We start from the raw sequence: 17,569 nt of genomic DNA, 5'->3' as shown, positions 1-17,569 counted from the left end.
TTCACTTGTATCTATTTTGTCTGGTTTTACTGCTTTTTGTGAAGCAGTCTGACATGTTTTGTCCTTTTCCTGCTCACTGTGTCTCTGCGTGGACGTCCAGCTGTCCCTGCTCTCTGAACTGGGCTTTGGTGGAGTTCTGCTCTACGTCGACCCGTGTGATGCTCCGCCCAGCCGCCAAGTCTGGAATCAAGCTTTCAGAGTGACGCTCAACCCCGGAGGAGATCCCGCCAATGGTGAGTGCTGGTCAGTCAGGTGACCACTCATGTATTTTCACCTGAGATCGCTTTTTATTTTCAGCAACAAAACATTCATCAGAATAATCCAAATAATAATCACTATCTATGTCTCAAAATGAAACTGCAGAATGTTTCACAGATAAAGACACAAGGTAAAGCCATGACATGAAAATACAAATAAATAGAAACACGTGACTAAAATAATGAAAACACTAAAACTGAGTTTTAAAACACATTCATAAAAATAAATAATACAAAAATAAAACTTTTATGTCTTTCAAAATTTGTATTACTTAAATAAAACTAGTATCAACTTTTCATATGTTTAACAGTTTCATTATTATAGATTTTTATTATTTCTTCAATTTAAGGCTGTCCAGGTGTCATCTCTCTAATGTCTCAACCTCTCCTCATTTTTACCTCGGCCTCAGGCACAGGACATAATGTCTCTCTTTGTCTCTTTGTCTCTTTCTACTGTATTTAAATCATCGTCCCGAGATGGCCGACCTTCCCGACCCTCAGTCTTGTCTCCACTTCCTGTTTCTCTGCCCGGTCTGGCCAATAGGGACGTGTCATTACTGCTGAAGTGTCTTTAGTCCTTGTACGAGTCCCCGTACCACAGTAGCAGGATCCACTAAAGTCCCACCAGATGTCTGGACTGCTGCGTGAGTGTGTGTCGGTGTGAGTGTGAGTGTGTATGTGTGTGTTGAATTGGAAGAGAAAGAGAGACAGAGAGAGAGAGAGAGACAGAGAGAGAGAGAGAGAGAGAGACAGAGAGAGAGAGAGAGACAGATGTTGGCTGTCAGCTCTCTCACCAGTCGCAGTGCTCTCATTTCCCTGGTGCTAATTCAGCTCAGAAGAACAGAAGATGTAGGAGGACACCTCATTACTCATATCAACTCCACTTTATTCAACTCTAAGACACTGACTCACTTAAATATCTTTATTATGACAAAAAAAATAGTCTGTAAGATTTATGTTATGGCAGCACAAAGAAGAGGCTGAAACTTTATAGAATATTTAAATAATATAACAATAATTAAAAAATAAAAGTGGTTTACAGGCAATAAAGAGTTATAAATATCAAAATTTTACGTGATTTAACCTTAAGTACCAACTCACAGTAGGACTTGTCTTTTAAGGAATGTATAAATGCCTTATAAATAGGGTTTAATTATAAGGGTTGGTTAAATCATTAAGACGCGTTAACACATTAAATAAAAAGGCAACAGGGATTTGATGCTTGATTTGTTGCTTGAGATATATATATATATATATATATATATATATATATATATATATATATATATGTATATAGATGCCACTTCCACAAAGTAACATAATGGCTACCAGTATGAGGGGACAATGCTCAAAAACAAATGTAAGTATAGTAGAATACAGAAAGATAAGTAGACACCAGGGTTTTTAAGCACAAGCATATATTGGTGGACTGATTGACAGGTCCCATCCACCACATTAAGATTCACTGATCTGTGGAGTGACTTCCTCCCACTCAGGTCACGACACAATTTGTTTTGACACTGAATACAACAGTAACAGTTGGTCTCTGCATGTGATGGTCTGGCAGCCTGTCCAGGGTGTGAGGCGGCCTTTCGCCCTAGGTCGGCTGGGATTGGCTCCAGCTCTCCGTGACCCTTGACATGGAGGATAAAGCTGTAGAAAATGAACCAAACCACAGAATGAACTGCATCAACCACAACACAGAAATGTCACTGTGGTCAACAACCGCTGACCACACAGGAATTGCAAATGAAAATTGACCCAAAGAACATGGAGTGCAGTGACCACAAGACAAAGGTCACAAAGCACAAGTTACTGCACACAAAGTATTTATCGCAGCTCAATACGACAAAAAGGACCAAACTAAAAGTGCTGTCATCGAACACAATTTCATTTTAAGCAGTAAAGAGACTTTCGACCTACCAAGAGGAGGCAAATCTGAGTTAGTCTTTAATAAGACAATAATTATAATAATGTAAATATGAATAAAAATGCATGCTGTAATTATAGGTGGCAGTTTATTAAACAATGCTTGAATCTCGTAAATCTATACCGCCATATGACGGCATGTTTTTAAATGTGGTTTAAGTCAGTGATGTGTCACTTAATTCATCTCACTGGTCCTTTGTTTTCAAGCCAGACATTAACTAAAGCAGTAAAAACAAATCCATGCTCAATTATTAAATGTATTGTGTAAAACAGAGTGACAGCTAGGACACAGCTGGAAATGCTGGAAATTGATTTCTGCACCTTTGTTCTTCTTTATCACAGCAGTGGGCCAATAATAGATTTTGTTTTTTTTGTTATTGGCCAATGATTTGTCCAGGAAGACCGTTATCTTTTCAGTCACTTCCCAATTTCGACATTTCCCTCCACACGAGCAGTTGATGCAGATACGTCCCCTCGTCAGGAGGTAAAACATCTCGAGGGGAAGGAACGTGGCCAGTGTTTCCACATCTGTGATGTACGTTAAACCCTGAGATCTAATCTTCTTTTAGAAAACAAAGAGCACTCACTACTGTTGTTTTCAAAGTGCAACTCACAATGCAAACAAGTAGGAGAGAGTTTGTGTGTGTGGGAAAAACTGAACAGGGTGCAAAGACAGCACAGGTTGGGTTACGTTGCCGTGATATATTACATTTGTAATAAATGGTGTAAAAACCAAAGCTAGAACACATTATGTAGTTGTACTATATTAACTCCAGGGTGTGATATCATCACCTGAAGCTTTCGGTTGAAAGTCTTTATGCTGTTATTTAATGTTTTACAACATTAAGACATCACAGCTGTTTCTTTATCTCTTCGTATGATGAAAGTAACTGTCATAGATATTAATCTGTGTTCATAGAACCCAGTAGCGGTGAATGTGCTTCATGCCACAGCTCAAGATTTGACAGTAAGGCTGGAGATTTACTTGCTATTTAGACACTTAAATGTGTGATTTAATAGGGTCTGAACATCAAGTGGCTGGATCTGTATGAGCTATCATTATTCTTTCAGATAAATTGCTTTATTTGATTCCCTGAAGCTGCACAAAATTGTAAAGGAGTGATATGATGCCCCTTATCTACCTACATGTTTGACATTCAGTGGTCCTCTGCTATAAACTCTCAACCTAACAGAAAGTCAGCCATTTCAAATTAAGAGACCTTTCCTTTTGACATGTTGCTTATTATTAGTCACCACCGGAAATAGATGTTTCCCTATAACTACAACCAAGAATGTAGAACCCTCTACATATAAGCATAAAACATTTATAATAATGCTGTAGTTATTAGAAACAAATCTACAACAGGGGTTTGAAACTCAAATGACCTGGGGGCCAATGAGTGTGTAGTCATGCTGACATGATATTTAGTGATGGGCCCCATGTAATGGATTAGGGGGCCACATGTGGCCTGTGGGCTGCCAGTTGTATTTGAACATCATCAGTCACAGTCTACATAAATGTGTCTATGTGCAATGAAGTTTTCCACTTAGTTCAGTGAAGGCTGATCAGGAAGTAAGAATATACTTAATAACACAGTTCAATGTCACAGCACTGTTGTATTGTAGTGAGCTCTGCAGTGTCTCACTTTCTCCTCTACAAAACAACACATTATAAGTGACATGTCGGCCATTTTTCCCCCACACATAAGCACTTACGTGGTGAGAGCTATGACGTCTCCTGCTGCTCTGTGCGTTATTATACTTGTTTTCCTTAAGGAGGAAATGCTTTTACCACCCAGGCCCTCAATGTTTTTCAGGCTTTATAACATGTTCAGTCCTCAGAGGCACCAACAGCATCTCCTTTATTTAAAAGAGAAAAAAGAAAGAAAAGAGGCGGGGCCGGGGGGGGGGGGGGGAATAAACCTGGAGATGCTGTCACGAGAGCTCCCTAGTAGAAATACCAACATTGAAGAGATTTTTATTTTTTTGTAATTCCACTGTTTGCCACAGTTGTGTTTAATGTTCCCCACATTGTCCCACCTCTCAGTTTATTGTTTGGATTACTAGTTGTCATCCTCCTTGTCCCCCCCCCCTCCTCGTCCTCGTCCTCTTCCCTCAGCTCGTTAATTTGACTCTTGCTGGTCGTGTTGTATCACTGTCGTGTTGTCACATCCAAACAAACAAGTCAAGGCCTCATCTCATACATATGTGTTTCCCCTGTTTGTAATGTGTAGTTGAATGTACGTGTGTACACGTCAGTGTGTGTGTGTCTGTGTGTGTGTTTGGATGCTGGCTGGTATACATTTTTGTATGTGCAGGCTACACATGCATGTGTGTGTTTTCAGTGTCACAGTGCGGTGGCAAGAGGAGCGAGTCAGGTCACATGCACATGGCGTGTGCTTGGAAATCCTCAGCCGGTGTTCGCTGTCAGGTGTGGACACAGGTATCCTTCACGTTGCTCGAACATTGATCTCGTCTGATAACGCTACACACCGTGCTGCTGCTGCTGCTGCTGCTGCTGCTTCTGCTTCTGCTTCTGCTTCTGCTGCTGCTGCTGCTGCTGCTGCTGCTGCTGCTTCTGCTTCTGCTGCTGCTGCTGCTGCTGATGCTGCTGCTGCTGCTGCTGCTGCATTATTCTGTTGTTCCTCCATGAGATGCACAAAGGTGCTATATTTAATGTTCAGCCCATCAAGCCGAAACAATTATTAACTTTACAAATATACTACGTTGATGTATTGAGCAGAAAGGTCTGGCTACAAAATGGAACATGGCAATACTCATGGTTGTGATATTTGTACCAGAAAAGAATGGAATGGAGCCATCCCCTTATTTAGTGCTGTATTTTTAGTATTTAGTAGCCAGTGTATGTCACAGGTCTGAATGAGGATATATTGTTTTGATTTTCACATATGAACATATAGATATATATATATATATTAAAAGATACAATATGCAAGCTCTAGCAACTGAGAGATCGGGCACCCTGTAGGGGCAAAAGGCCCATTTCCACTGATTCCACCTGTCGTCTTTTGCGTCTTCTCTTTCCTCCTTTCACACTTCACTGTCCTGTCCAATGAAGACAAATAATCCCCCTCCAAAAATGTAAATGTTAAAAAAGAAAAGATACAATGTGCAGTATGTTCTATGAGAATATGAAGGAGAATTACCAAAGAAAACAACTCGGGGCTTGAAAACTGTCTTTCAGCCAGTAAGCATTTTATAGAAAGTGCTTAAATGTTCCAATCTATTTAAACCATATTAAACAAAAATATCAAATAAAATAACAAACAGAAATCTTTCATAGAAATCTGATAAAAAAAAAAAGAACAGCTGGTTCAAGTAAAATCGGAAATATGTAACAACTTTATGGATGCTTTGTCCAATCCAAAGTTACACGGTCTCTTTAGGTACCAGTAATCAGCATCATTATTGGTGCAGATACAGATTTTGGATATGTTCTCTGCTCATTAACACATCAGGGCAATCTGCCTGAATCCCAAGCCGTGGTCCAGATTTATGAGGAAACCGACTAAACAGACCCTATGTTCTGCCTTTGTGGAAAAAGGAGAAATAATTGTGTTTGGTGTTTTTCCATCTCCGTCACCTCATGTCCTTTGCCAAGTTGAAGCCTCTGGTGGAGAAGTCATTTCCCCTCTGCTTTGACTGTGGCTGCCGTGTGTGGGGTTCACACGAGCACAGATTTCCTTCTTTGTCCCTGTGCTGCCATTATTATATGCTGGTCATCAGTTTGCGCTTGCTCTCTCTTTAATATTATACACCACTGGCTGTGTGCATGGCTGAGATTGTATAATTGTGTTAACCTTTAGCATGCAGCAGCTCGCTCTCAGCACTCGTCTGATGTAGCCAAACAGTGAACGTTCAAAGTACTTCACCGTGTTAATTTTTGAACTAGGTTGACAGATGGGTCTTTTCACTGGGTCCCTTGGGTTATTTAGGAACCTCGACTGGATTCAAATGAGCTCAATGAATGGAAAATGGAGACATTAGCATATTGATTTAAATACAAGGTTGCTACAAGACATCTTCTCCGGCCTTTAAATAGACAATCATAGCCATGGTAATGTTAACAGAGGGAAGGAGAAATAGTTGCATGCCTGCAGGACGTCACAGTGTGTGATCAGACTATCCATGTGTCTAGTTGTTCCAGGGATGGAAGAAAAAATGCTTTGTTTGCAGGAACAAAAATGGATTACTCGACATAAATTATAGTATCTTGCCTATAAAGTACAGGTTATAACAATCAATTATTTTATTTGAATCATAGAGAATGTTTGGTCTGTCACAGGTATCTGTCGGCGTACCTGCAATACACCTTACCGTATAGCCAATAAGTTGGAAATCCTACGTTGTGTTGCTTGAGCAATCTTTTTTTTTATTGTAATTATCTATTAATTTGACAAATATTTTCTATGGTGGAATAGTGACACGAGCAGGGTTTTGTTTTGGTGTCAGAAGTTACACACTGTAGCTTTAAATAAAGTGTCATGGCTGAGTTTAGAACAGCACTCTCAGTCTCAGTGTACTGAGCACAAGGTTGAAGATGTTAATGTGTTCACAGGTTTATTTCTCCTCACATTAGAGCACTCAGCACTCAATAATAAAACTTTTTTCTATACCAAGAAAAAAAAAAAAAAAAAATTAAATATATGCACATACCAAGTTATGTATGAAAAGGTTAAAGGACAATGAAAAGTCTATTAAAAGGCCAATTTGACTTGACAGGATGTTGAAATGTGTCTCCTTTATGAAAGTCTAATGCAGTTTACACTCTCCCACTGCCTTGACCTTCATACTCTTGCTTTCAGTACATTAAGGGCACACTCTCTTTTCCTGTGTTGGCTCTGAACTGATATTGATGTGAAATATAACAATACAGAATCAGAAGTTTTGCACGGACCTTAGAATCAGAAACCTAATTATATTCTATTAACTTTAACATTTGAAGTCGACCCCTGATTCAAAGTTAAGTTTCATAGAATGTAAGTTCTAATGAAAAGCGAGTTTGTTTTGCATCATCGATGGGGGAAATGTTGCATCACAAGCTGCTTTTACATTTCTGGTTAAAGGACGTTTGTAAGGTTTCTCGTCTCTATCTTACTTCCATATTTGCACCTGCGTTCTGCCAGGTGCAGCTTTTACAAGGTCTGTGGGTTTCCAGCTGAATTGAATTGGTTCTGTCCACTGGTTGGGTTGACCTACTTCATGTTCAAATTGACATGAATAACACCTGAAAATGAAATGTTTACCTACTTTAAATTAGTTATAAATATCCAAACTATGTCAAACTGACTTAAGATCAGCAAATACATATAAAGGCCAGCATGCCACAATGCTGCTAACTCTTGGTATTATCCAAGTCCCTCTAGGATCATTTAACCTTCCATAACTTCACTTGATTTAAAAAAAAAAAAAAAAATGACACCTGAAAAAATTAGCCGTCAATTCTAAAGAAAACTTGACAGAATTTAAAAAAAAACTAGTATTTTTCCACTACTTCATCTCTGACCTGTCTTTTGTTGAATGGCTTTGGCTCCTCCCACACCGGCAATATTACAGTTTAATTTAATGCTGTTTATTAGGTTGACATTCACCCTTAAGTCAGTTTAACAGCTTCAGAGTCATTGTGATAGTGAAATTGCTTGTTGTGGGGAGATTGGGGGCTGTCTCCCCTCCCTCTATCGCTTTTTATTGCAGAAAATCATGTGAAATAAGATCAAGGCAGGATAGTGTTATTTTAGACATTCATCATGTTGGAGGAACCACTTGTCAGAGGAAGCGAGGTGACGAGTGATTGGTCACACACACATGAGTAAACTTCGGACTGTCTCTTTTGTAATGGCAAGAATTGAAAAACACAGAAGCATGCAAAACAGATGCCGACCAGCAGGGGCATGGCTCCACGGCTTGTGCTCACCGGCTCTGTTGAAAACACATGCACATGGCCAGGGAAGGCGGAGCATCAGCGCAGAGTTTTTCATTTGATCAATCATTTGAGTTGGTAATGTTGGGGCAACAATAAGAACGCTAGCTATATTTCCTGATTCAGGTGTAATAAAGCAGATGAAAGGCTTCAGGGAAGAAAGGGTCGGCCATTCGTCATACTCCACCACTGAAGTCTGCACCTCATGGCCAACACCTCCCATGATAGGTGTCACATTTTTACAAATGCTATCTATGGGGATTCAACGGGACTTGATCTCATTTCCAGCCGGCTGACTTCACGATGAATCGACAGGGTTACAGCAGCTGAAACCCTCACCAGATATAGGTTCAACAGATTTTGTTTGTCTAAACTAAAATAAATGTCCGTTGTGAGGCCTTGAAACTTTCAACTTGAGCGGCACAATGAAACTCCAGCAGATGACGTCACACAACCAAGGTAACGACCTCTGGCAGGATAATATGCTGTTCACCTCTAGACATATACAGTATACTAGACAACACATTCATCAGCTCTTTTCATCATAAAAGTGAAGATGGTGGATAGATTTAGTGCCAACACAGGCAGAGACTGGGTAACAGTAGAGCAGTGAACTGGATTCCCACAGATACAGAGAGACAGCAGAGGTGAATCGCTGCTATGAAGTGTGCTCACGAATAACGAATAAGAACCCTCTATCAAATCTGCACGGCAACATTAACACAGCAATTATTTACATTACACTGGCCGTCGCTATGCTACCGTGTGACACGGTGTTACCCTTCCAGTGACAACAGCGCTGTCTTTAGCCAGTAGACTCCAGACTTGTCAAAAAGCCAGATATCGTCCGGTATTTCTTTCCCGATGAACGGATGTTACTTAAAAAGTTGTTAGGATCCTGCAGGTGTGTAAAGAGCCAGTGGCATCATAAGCATCTGATATATTCAGTCCGTCAAGTTTTGAGATTGACTGGTCGATCTCTGTGGATTTAAAGTGCGCGGTGACCTCTATTGAAAGATACCTGTCAATCACACTGCTGTCCACTCACATGTGCCATGCTTTATCATGTATGAGAACATGAGTTACAATTCAATGGACATTATGTTCTATTGAAGAAGAGCTGAAACTAAAGTGGAAGTTTATTTTCCCACTCACTTCCATTTAAACTGTCTTTTTGCAACAAGTTGTATTACTTATAAATAAATGATTACTTCCTGGTAAGACGACGTCCACTTGTTATATACTGGCTACTGCCACCACCATAGAAGGGCTGAGCTTCTCTCCCTACTATTCAGAATAGTAGTGATGCCCAGCACTTTTAAGGAAAGATAGTTAGGAATCAAACCTGCAACTAATTATTTAAAGACAATTTAAGCTAAACATTGAACTGAACCCTCACCCTTCTCAGACTGTATGAAGTGAAGAAGTGAAGCTATCACAGTGCTCCTGACCTCCACTGTGTGGTCTGAAGGTGAAAACTAACTTTTAGTGAATTCTTATCAGGAATTAGCTCACACACTTTTCAGGAGAAACTGCTTTCTCTCTTTATTCTGCTGAGAGTCGGACTTTGCTGGATTCATTACAGTTAATTGGCTGTTTAGTGGGACACTCCTGATCAGGCAAGTGTGGGAGCTGCAGTTGCACCATTAGTATCAGCGTGGGGTGAATTATGCATGGAGGTTAAAGCTTCTGAGAGCTCCTACTAATGATTTATTAATGTCAGCTTGAAGCTAGTTGATGGATCAGGTCTGCGACAGGGAAACAAAATGAAGACACGCTCGCAGCAGCGACAGTGGAGTCGTGCGACAAAACTAGATGGAAATCAAAGCCGGAATTCCATCGACTACCAACATTTGTTACACAGCGTGTGCTCACAGGAAAAAATGTCAAAAAACAAGTTTCATACATATTGTATGAGAGAGAGCGAAAAACTGTGAGAAGACAAACGCTTCACTGTGAGCAGCTCTGCTGAGTCTGATCATCTTCATTGACTGCTCTGTTTGATGCAGAGCAACGTTACTCAAAACAAGACAAACATGTTGCACACAAACAAAAGACTGCAAAGATGCTTATTTTTAATACATACATCGAATTTTCACATTTTCTAAAAAAAAAAAAAGATAATATGTTAGTCAGCCACCCAGTGTGTCACTGAACACAAGCAACGCACAGCAATGTTCAGACACAAAGGTAGAATCAAGCATTTGAATGCAACACAGAGACAGGGTTGAAAGAAATCTATGTAAATTCCAAAAAATCATCTAAAAAAATCTACAAAAACTGTAAGAAATAAAATAATGAATAAAGTTTAAAGTACAGGCAAAAAGGAGTAAAACGAAATGAAAAAAATATCATCTTAAAATGGTAAAAAAAAACACACAAATTGACCTAACATAATAATAATTATTATTATAATCTAATTTAATTCAAAATTGTATTACTTGTGCTCAGTTTTATTGTTTTGTATAAAGGGAGAGTGACAAACTAAGAATTTCATTACATGGTCTGAACTGCTGTTTTTTTGAAAAACAAAACTCTTCATATGATAACAACAATAATCGTAAAAATGATGATACAATTGTTGTTATTATTATTATTATTAATATAATAATACTAATAAGCAAAGCCAAGGTTGCTCAGTTTCTCACAGTTACAATACAATTCTCTTATTTCACATGGTTCATAACTAATCTTAAAAAAATCCTGAATCTGAGCAAAAACATAACTTCCTCTGTCATAATAAGAACAATAATATTAGAATCAGATGTTGTTCCAGTAACATACAGAATAGTTAAAGTGGATTATTTTCTTCAGTCTCTTTTCCACATACTGTATATCATTTATTTTTTTTCTTGACAGCCTCTGACAGATCTGGAAAGTCAGCAGGAACTCAGCTCTTTGTTAAACCATCATTTTTCAATTTGCAGAGCTCTGTCTTCTCTGCTGTACGTGCTGCTCGTCATCTTTCTATTACCTCCATGCAAATGTGCCTCATCTATCACGTCTTCTTTTACTTGAATCTTTCTTTACACAAACCTTTACGAAACGCCACAGTATCTGTTTACATCATACAAGTGTAGAGTCACAGAAGATGAAGTATCATCTTTGTATTTTGTAAATAGTTTTTTCAGGGATCAAACTTGTGTCTATTCTGTAAAAATGATGTTATCGTACGTATGAAGCTTCTGTTTATTGATGGAGAAACATGTCAATAATCAAAAGTAGGCTCCTCGTCTCATATGAATTACATGCAGGTTTCAGTTAATGAACATTTAATGAACTTATATCAAATCATAATTATTTTCTGGAGTGATGCAGACTCCCCCTTGTGGCACTTGCAAATGAATCACTAGGACTGTGTGTTGGTAAGCTAGACCACATTTTCAATTCACTGAAATTCAATTCTAATGATTTTATCCATTTTTATCCATAGTGATCTTTATGCTTGTGTGTGGTGCTAACCCTACATGTGACAGGGTTAGGGTTAGGGTAAGGGTAACACTTGAATTAACTGTGTGCAGAGTGACACTGTAACTGTAGCACATTCCCCAAAGTTCCAGTGGAAGAGTGGGACGCTGATACCGAAGCACCTGAGCTAGAATCTGTGTTTTTAATCATGCTCCAAGTACACATCGTGTTCAACCCTCAGCTCACTGATCCACCAGTTTCTCACACACTCTTAAATCGTCTTGTACCGTCACAACAGCTACTGTAAATCTACCAACTGTGTCGTACACCATCCCATTATCTTCCCGTTAGCATCTAATCAGCAGAGGAGCTGCCTGACACCATGTTGCAGAGATAGACACGTACATCCTGTTTGAAATTCCCGTCACTCCAGCTTTGTCAAACTTTCCTTTCCAGCCTATTTCACGCCTGATCCATCATGCGCGTCGAGTGTGTGTGCATTAAACTCACTAAAGGACACACTTGGCCTTCATTACGCTGCTTCCTGCCTCCCAAAATGCTTTGCTCTCCAGTTTTCTTTGCTCTGATTCTGGCGTGTTGGGGGTTATGTGCAGGTGTGGGTGGTTGCGGGGTGTTGGATGTGCAGGAGAGCTTTAAATTGGCTCTTCTTGCCTCATGTCGAGAACTGTGGTATTCTGAGGTAACAGATATGCAAATAACGCTGGATGAGTGTGTGTGTGTGTGTGTGTGTGTGTGTGTGTGTATTTCCAGGCAGCCTTGCGTCTCAGCACTCAGTCAATAACATTATGGAAATGTGCCGGGGATTTTCTTTTTTTTCTTTCTGTGCTCGGTGTTTGAGTTGGATAACAAGGCAGTCCGACGAGCCTGTTAGCACGGCAACAGTGACAGAATGAGGTGTTTGTGTTGTCACACACTGTAGACACTGTAGGTAAGGATGTACTGTAGTCAGGTGGCAAAGAGAATAGAAAAGTGATCAGAGCTCTACATTCCCTCGCAGTTTGGTCACAAAAGCAAACGCGTGCAAACACGGTTACACTCTCCTCTGTTTAAACTGCTCTTATATGAACACAAAACCACAGAGAAGGTTCATGGATGTGGTGAAATAGGACATGAGGACACAAGGGATAGGAGGCAGATGATTTGTTGTGGTGGCCCCTGAAGGGATGAGCCAAAAGAAGAATATAAACACTAAAATCATCACTATGTTTTGTTTATACCTTTAACCCTAAGCCATCCCATCATGCCATGTAATAAGAGGAAATACATCGTATTTCTGCTCTAGGAAAGTTGCAAAATGGATCAGAATATAGACCAAAAACTCAGGGAAGGTCAAACTGTCAAAGTTTCTGTTTGTCCACTTTAATTGTTTAACAAAACCAACATTTCACTGCGGTGTGGATCCACTGCATTCTTCCATTAATGAGCTTTCTCTGTACTCCAGCTCATTTCCCCACTCATGCATGTGCGCACTTTAACGCATCATATCCGACCGACTTGATAGGACAGTGTTTACAGAGTGCGGCCACAGCGCAGCTGATATTTCCAGATTTAACAGGGTGACAAATTGAGACGTGGCTCATGCACACTGTGTTTGCTTAATTGAGGTGGCATAATTATGGTCACCCTCAAGACAGATGTTTTTTTTCTGTGCCATTTCGATGTGCGATGTGTGTAAGAATAGAGTCCAGTGGGAAATGTGAACATCTGTGTCTTGCTGCTGCACTACACCCCGGAGAGAGCTGGAAATAGAGGGTCTGCCGGGGACGAATCTGCTTCAGCAGGTAGAATATCAAAAAGAAGAAAAAACAACAACAAAAATAATGTATAACATATGGTTAACCTGGCAATTAGTTATACTTGTATATAGTTGCATTGTGCTCTCATTACACTTGAATACATAATTATGTCCTTCTGTACTCACAGAAACAAGGTTTCTGTGTAGGAGGGAACTTTGTGTTTATATTGTTTCTGTCTGTGAGCAGCACAACTCAAAAAGAGAAGATTGGATTTGAATGACATGTTCTGTGGGATGAAGGTAATGGCTGATTTTGTTAGTGATCTGGATCTGGAAGCCAAGCAGCCTTGTGAAGATTTCAGCTCTCAGAGTGTTATTTTATTTGTCTGTGCCTGATGATAACATTATTAGGGGTTGTTCAGATACAGCATGAAAAACTGAGGCACTTGTGGAGTTGCTTCTGTCGTTACTAAGCAACCAAAACCTGGGAGCTACTAAGATGGCTGAAAAAAAAAAGGATCTTTGGATGGATGATGGAGGTTCACAATAAATATAAGTAAATTTGACATATATCTAGCCTTAAAAGGCAAATAAAAATAATATGACAGATTATGAAGGATTTCCTTACGTTACTGTTCTTTGCAGTTCTCTGAGGTCCACACTCTGTGTTGGAATAAGGGAGGAGGAGTAATTGGGAAAGATGAGACAAGCAGAGGTGACATGGAGAATAGATGGGATTTTGCACTTGTTATTCTTTGAATTTCTCTCTCAAGACATTGTTCTCTTCCTCCTGTCTTCTTTTCTTTTCTTGTCTCTCTCTTCATTGAGATTAGTCTTTATTCTCCCCACACAAAGTCAGCCAGACTGAATGACAATAAGCACTGAGGCAGAATTAGTAACCAAACCCCTCCAGCTTCACTGCAGTTGCCTTTTCTGGCCAATTAAGCTGTTTTCCATATGTGCCTCTCTCTCTCTCTCTCTCTCTCTCTCTCTCTCTCTCTCTCTTTCTCTCTCTCTCCCCCCCTCCCTCCCCTCCATCCTTTGTGGCCCTTGCATAGTTGTGACTGTGTGAGTAAATGATTGTGATTGTGCCAATGTTTGGTGGACCGTAAAGTGGCAGCCGTGATTGCCTGATACTGAAAACCTTGTCTCATTGGACACTTTAAAATTATTTTAAATGAATTGGAGGCAAACACATGTGGCTGAAATGTCCTCTATTAATTTATTTGAATAATTTGCAGATTATGTTATTTTATATTGTATATTTTAAATCGTTTGATGTAGTTTATTGTTGCGTACAGTATGTTGCGCTAACCTGACTTAGCCAGGACACTCTTGCAAAAGAGATTTTCATGAGGATGTTAAATAGAGGTTATAATAATGATAATAATAAAAAATATCTCTTGCATTCCTTATCCAAACACCACCAGAGTTGGCACTGCACACACTGGCGCCCCCAGTGAGTCACCTGCCAAGTTTGAAGCCCATCAAGCAACACGTTAGACAGTTAGGTGATTAACAGCCAGATACATGTTCCACGCATTTATAAAAAGATTGTTGACTTTGTCATGATGGATATCAGTTTGTAATTAATTAAGGGATTAGAACATGTCTGGATTCAGTGATATCTCTGTAATTAATTGATGACTAAATTAATCAACAACAATTTTGACAGTGGAATGATCTGTTTGGGTGATTTGTTTTATGAGATAAAAACAAATCCTCTGATTCTTTAATGGGATTTTTTCTGGTTTCTTGTTTCTTCATCCTTTTGAGGTTTCAGAAACCTCCATCAGTATGTTTCCCTATTGTCTGCATTTTACGGATCAAACAGCTAATGAATTGATAGAGAAAATAATAATGAGTTGCATCCCGAGCTGGTGGAAACTAACTTTCCTCTCAGATTGTCATGCTGCTCTGGTGTTTTTTTTTGCGAACATTGCGTCCTGTGATTGAGTCTAATTTCCTGCCCGAATGGTGTTTTTCATTCCACCTCTGCAGCACAGTGCAGCATTCAGGCTGAATAAATGTGGCGCTCAGGTTTGATCAGAGCAGCTCAAATATATCACTACATTAAGCCCAAAAATAGGTCCAATTAAAACACAACAAGTAATGCAGCTCCTCAGCACTTTCATTAAGCTGCTCTGATCACCTTTTTTGTCCTCTCTACTTTACTAATACAACAGCGGAAGTAACATCCACTGTGTGTGTGTGTGTGTGTGTTGTGCTTAGTTATTAGTAAGTGTGCACTGGGGCCCGTCGTTACGCAGCTTTGGAAAACACGTATCTGTTAATCTCCTTTATGTAAATGATGGACAGTGCAATGAAAACTGCATCATTTGCGGTTGAATAATTGTTGTTTAAGTTTTAGCGACCCCCCCCCCGCCCCGCCCATGTATGACTTCATTACTTTCATGTGAGCTCAGCTCCTATATAACGCAAACCCAGCTTATGTGTAATTAAAGTGGTCAGATACTGATTAAGCCCATGTGATTTGTTGTTTGACTTCATCACACGCTTGCTGTTATTGTCTTCTATTGCTGTGTGTAGTCACTAGTCTCTGCATATCACACCACAGGAGTTGCACTGTGTACTGTTGGTTAAAATCATCTTTTTAAGTGCAAAAGTCAAACTCCGCCCATGGCTTTCATTATTTTCAACCCCAAACACACACATGTTTGCTCAGCATCTGTAGTGAGGACATTCATAGACTTAATGCAGGGTCAGGGTCATCACAGGGTCATCACAGGGCCATCACAGGGCCATCACAGGGTCATCACAGGGCCATCACAGGGTCATCACAGGGCCATCACAGGGTCATCACAGGGTCATCACAGGGTCATCACAGGGCCATCACAGGGTCATCACAGGGCCATCACAGGGTCATCACAGGGTCATCACAGGGCCATCACAGGGTCATCACAGGGCCATCACAGGGTCATCACAGGGCCATCACAGGGCCATCACATGGCCATCACAGGGCCATCACAGGGTCATCACAGGGTCATCACAGGGCCATCACAGGGCCATCCATTCACTCTCACACTCACACCTATGGGCTGTGGGAGGAAGCCGGAGAACCCACAGAAACCCACGCACACACGGGGAGAACATGCAAACTCCATGCAGAAAGGCCCTTGTTCTGACACTAAAACCAGGTCTTGATCCTGAAAAACACCCTTTAAAAGGTGATAGAACGTGAGGACCAGTCATTCCCAAAATGTCCTCACTCCCTTTGATTTATATGTTTTTTGGTCCTCCCAAAGATCCATAGGAGCACACACACACACACACACACACAGAGTCTTACATTGGCTTAACCATAACTACTACTGGTCTAACCTTAGCCTTAACCTTGATGTAACCTCACCCTAACCATGTCTTATATGTGTAATATGTAATAATTTACATTATGAGGAAGACGAGTCCCCGATAATGTGACTGTGTAAAAATATTTAGGTCCCCACAACATAAGTAATACCTGGAACACACACACATGCAGAAGTATTATGGGTCTGACTTGTAACCCCGCCCCCTGAGTGGATGGAAGAAGTAGACTCTCCCTTGTGGGCATTAACAAAGTCTGTCAAATTAGTTTGTGTGTGTTTATCCCTCTCTGACTTTTTTACGCTGTCTGTCAGTGTCATCATGTCTCTTCATCTTTCATCCTCTCCCTCTTTCTGTAAGCAGCTTTAGAAAGCAACACTCTGACTTGAAGCCACTGGTGGAGCATGTCTTCCCTCAGGCTTACACACCCACTGCAGAGGGTCAGACACTTTGACTGTGAGCTCGTCCGTACAGAAGCCACTTGTCTGCACTGCGGGGATGAAAGCTTCACTCTGTCATCACTATGTAGTGGTGCCCTCTTGTGAAACAGCAACACTGCCTGCTTTATTTATGCTTCAGGTCCAGCACCGGGAGTGACACAAGAAATCACTTTATATCGTGGTAATTAGTGAAGCTTGTTTTTAATTATAAATAGTGGAGATTAATGTAATTATATTTACAGTTTCAGTCAAATTAAATTTAGCTTTGGGAGAAACCAATGTAGAAGAGATCAGTGGAAATTCAGCTCTTTCTGTGCTGACGTTATTTTCCTGTTCATTTCAAAGATTTCATTTGATTTCGTAAAAACTTTATTAATCCATATGGGACGTTCTGGTGTCAGTAGTGCAGCAGTGTAAATGGATACAACAAAGTAAGACACAGACGTAGAAAATATCAAAGCATATCAAAAAGAATAGAACAATACAAATGTATCATCAAACAAATCCAAGC

At 40.1% G+C, this 17,569-nt stretch overlaps 1 protein-coding gene across 6 annotated transcripts in view; it reads left to right on the top strand.

Moving 5' to 3' along the window:
- LOC131466133 (inactive N-acetylated-alpha-linked acidic dipeptidase-like protein 2) overlaps positions 1–17,569 on the top strand; it is a 396,981-nt gene that overhangs the window by 247,297 nt on the left and 132,115 nt on the right. For all 6 annotated transcript variants that reach the window (XM_058639293.1, XM_058639292.1, XM_058639294.1 and 3 more), the window contains one exon: positions 101–233. In XM_058639293.1, coding sequence (XP_058495276.1) covers positions 101–233 — 133 coding nt within the window. The remainder of the gene's footprint in view (positions 1–100; positions 234–17,569) is intronic.

The sequence above is a fragment of the Solea solea genome, chromosome 9 (genome assembly GCF_958295425.1).
Source record: "Solea solea chromosome 9, fSolSol10.1, whole genome shotgun sequence".
NCBI classification, from domain to species: Eukaryota; Metazoa; Chordata; class Actinopteri; order Pleuronectiformes; family Soleidae; genus Solea; species Solea solea.
Note: the sequence above shows the minus strand (reverse complement) of the source record. Positions and strands in the feature narration are given on the sequence as shown.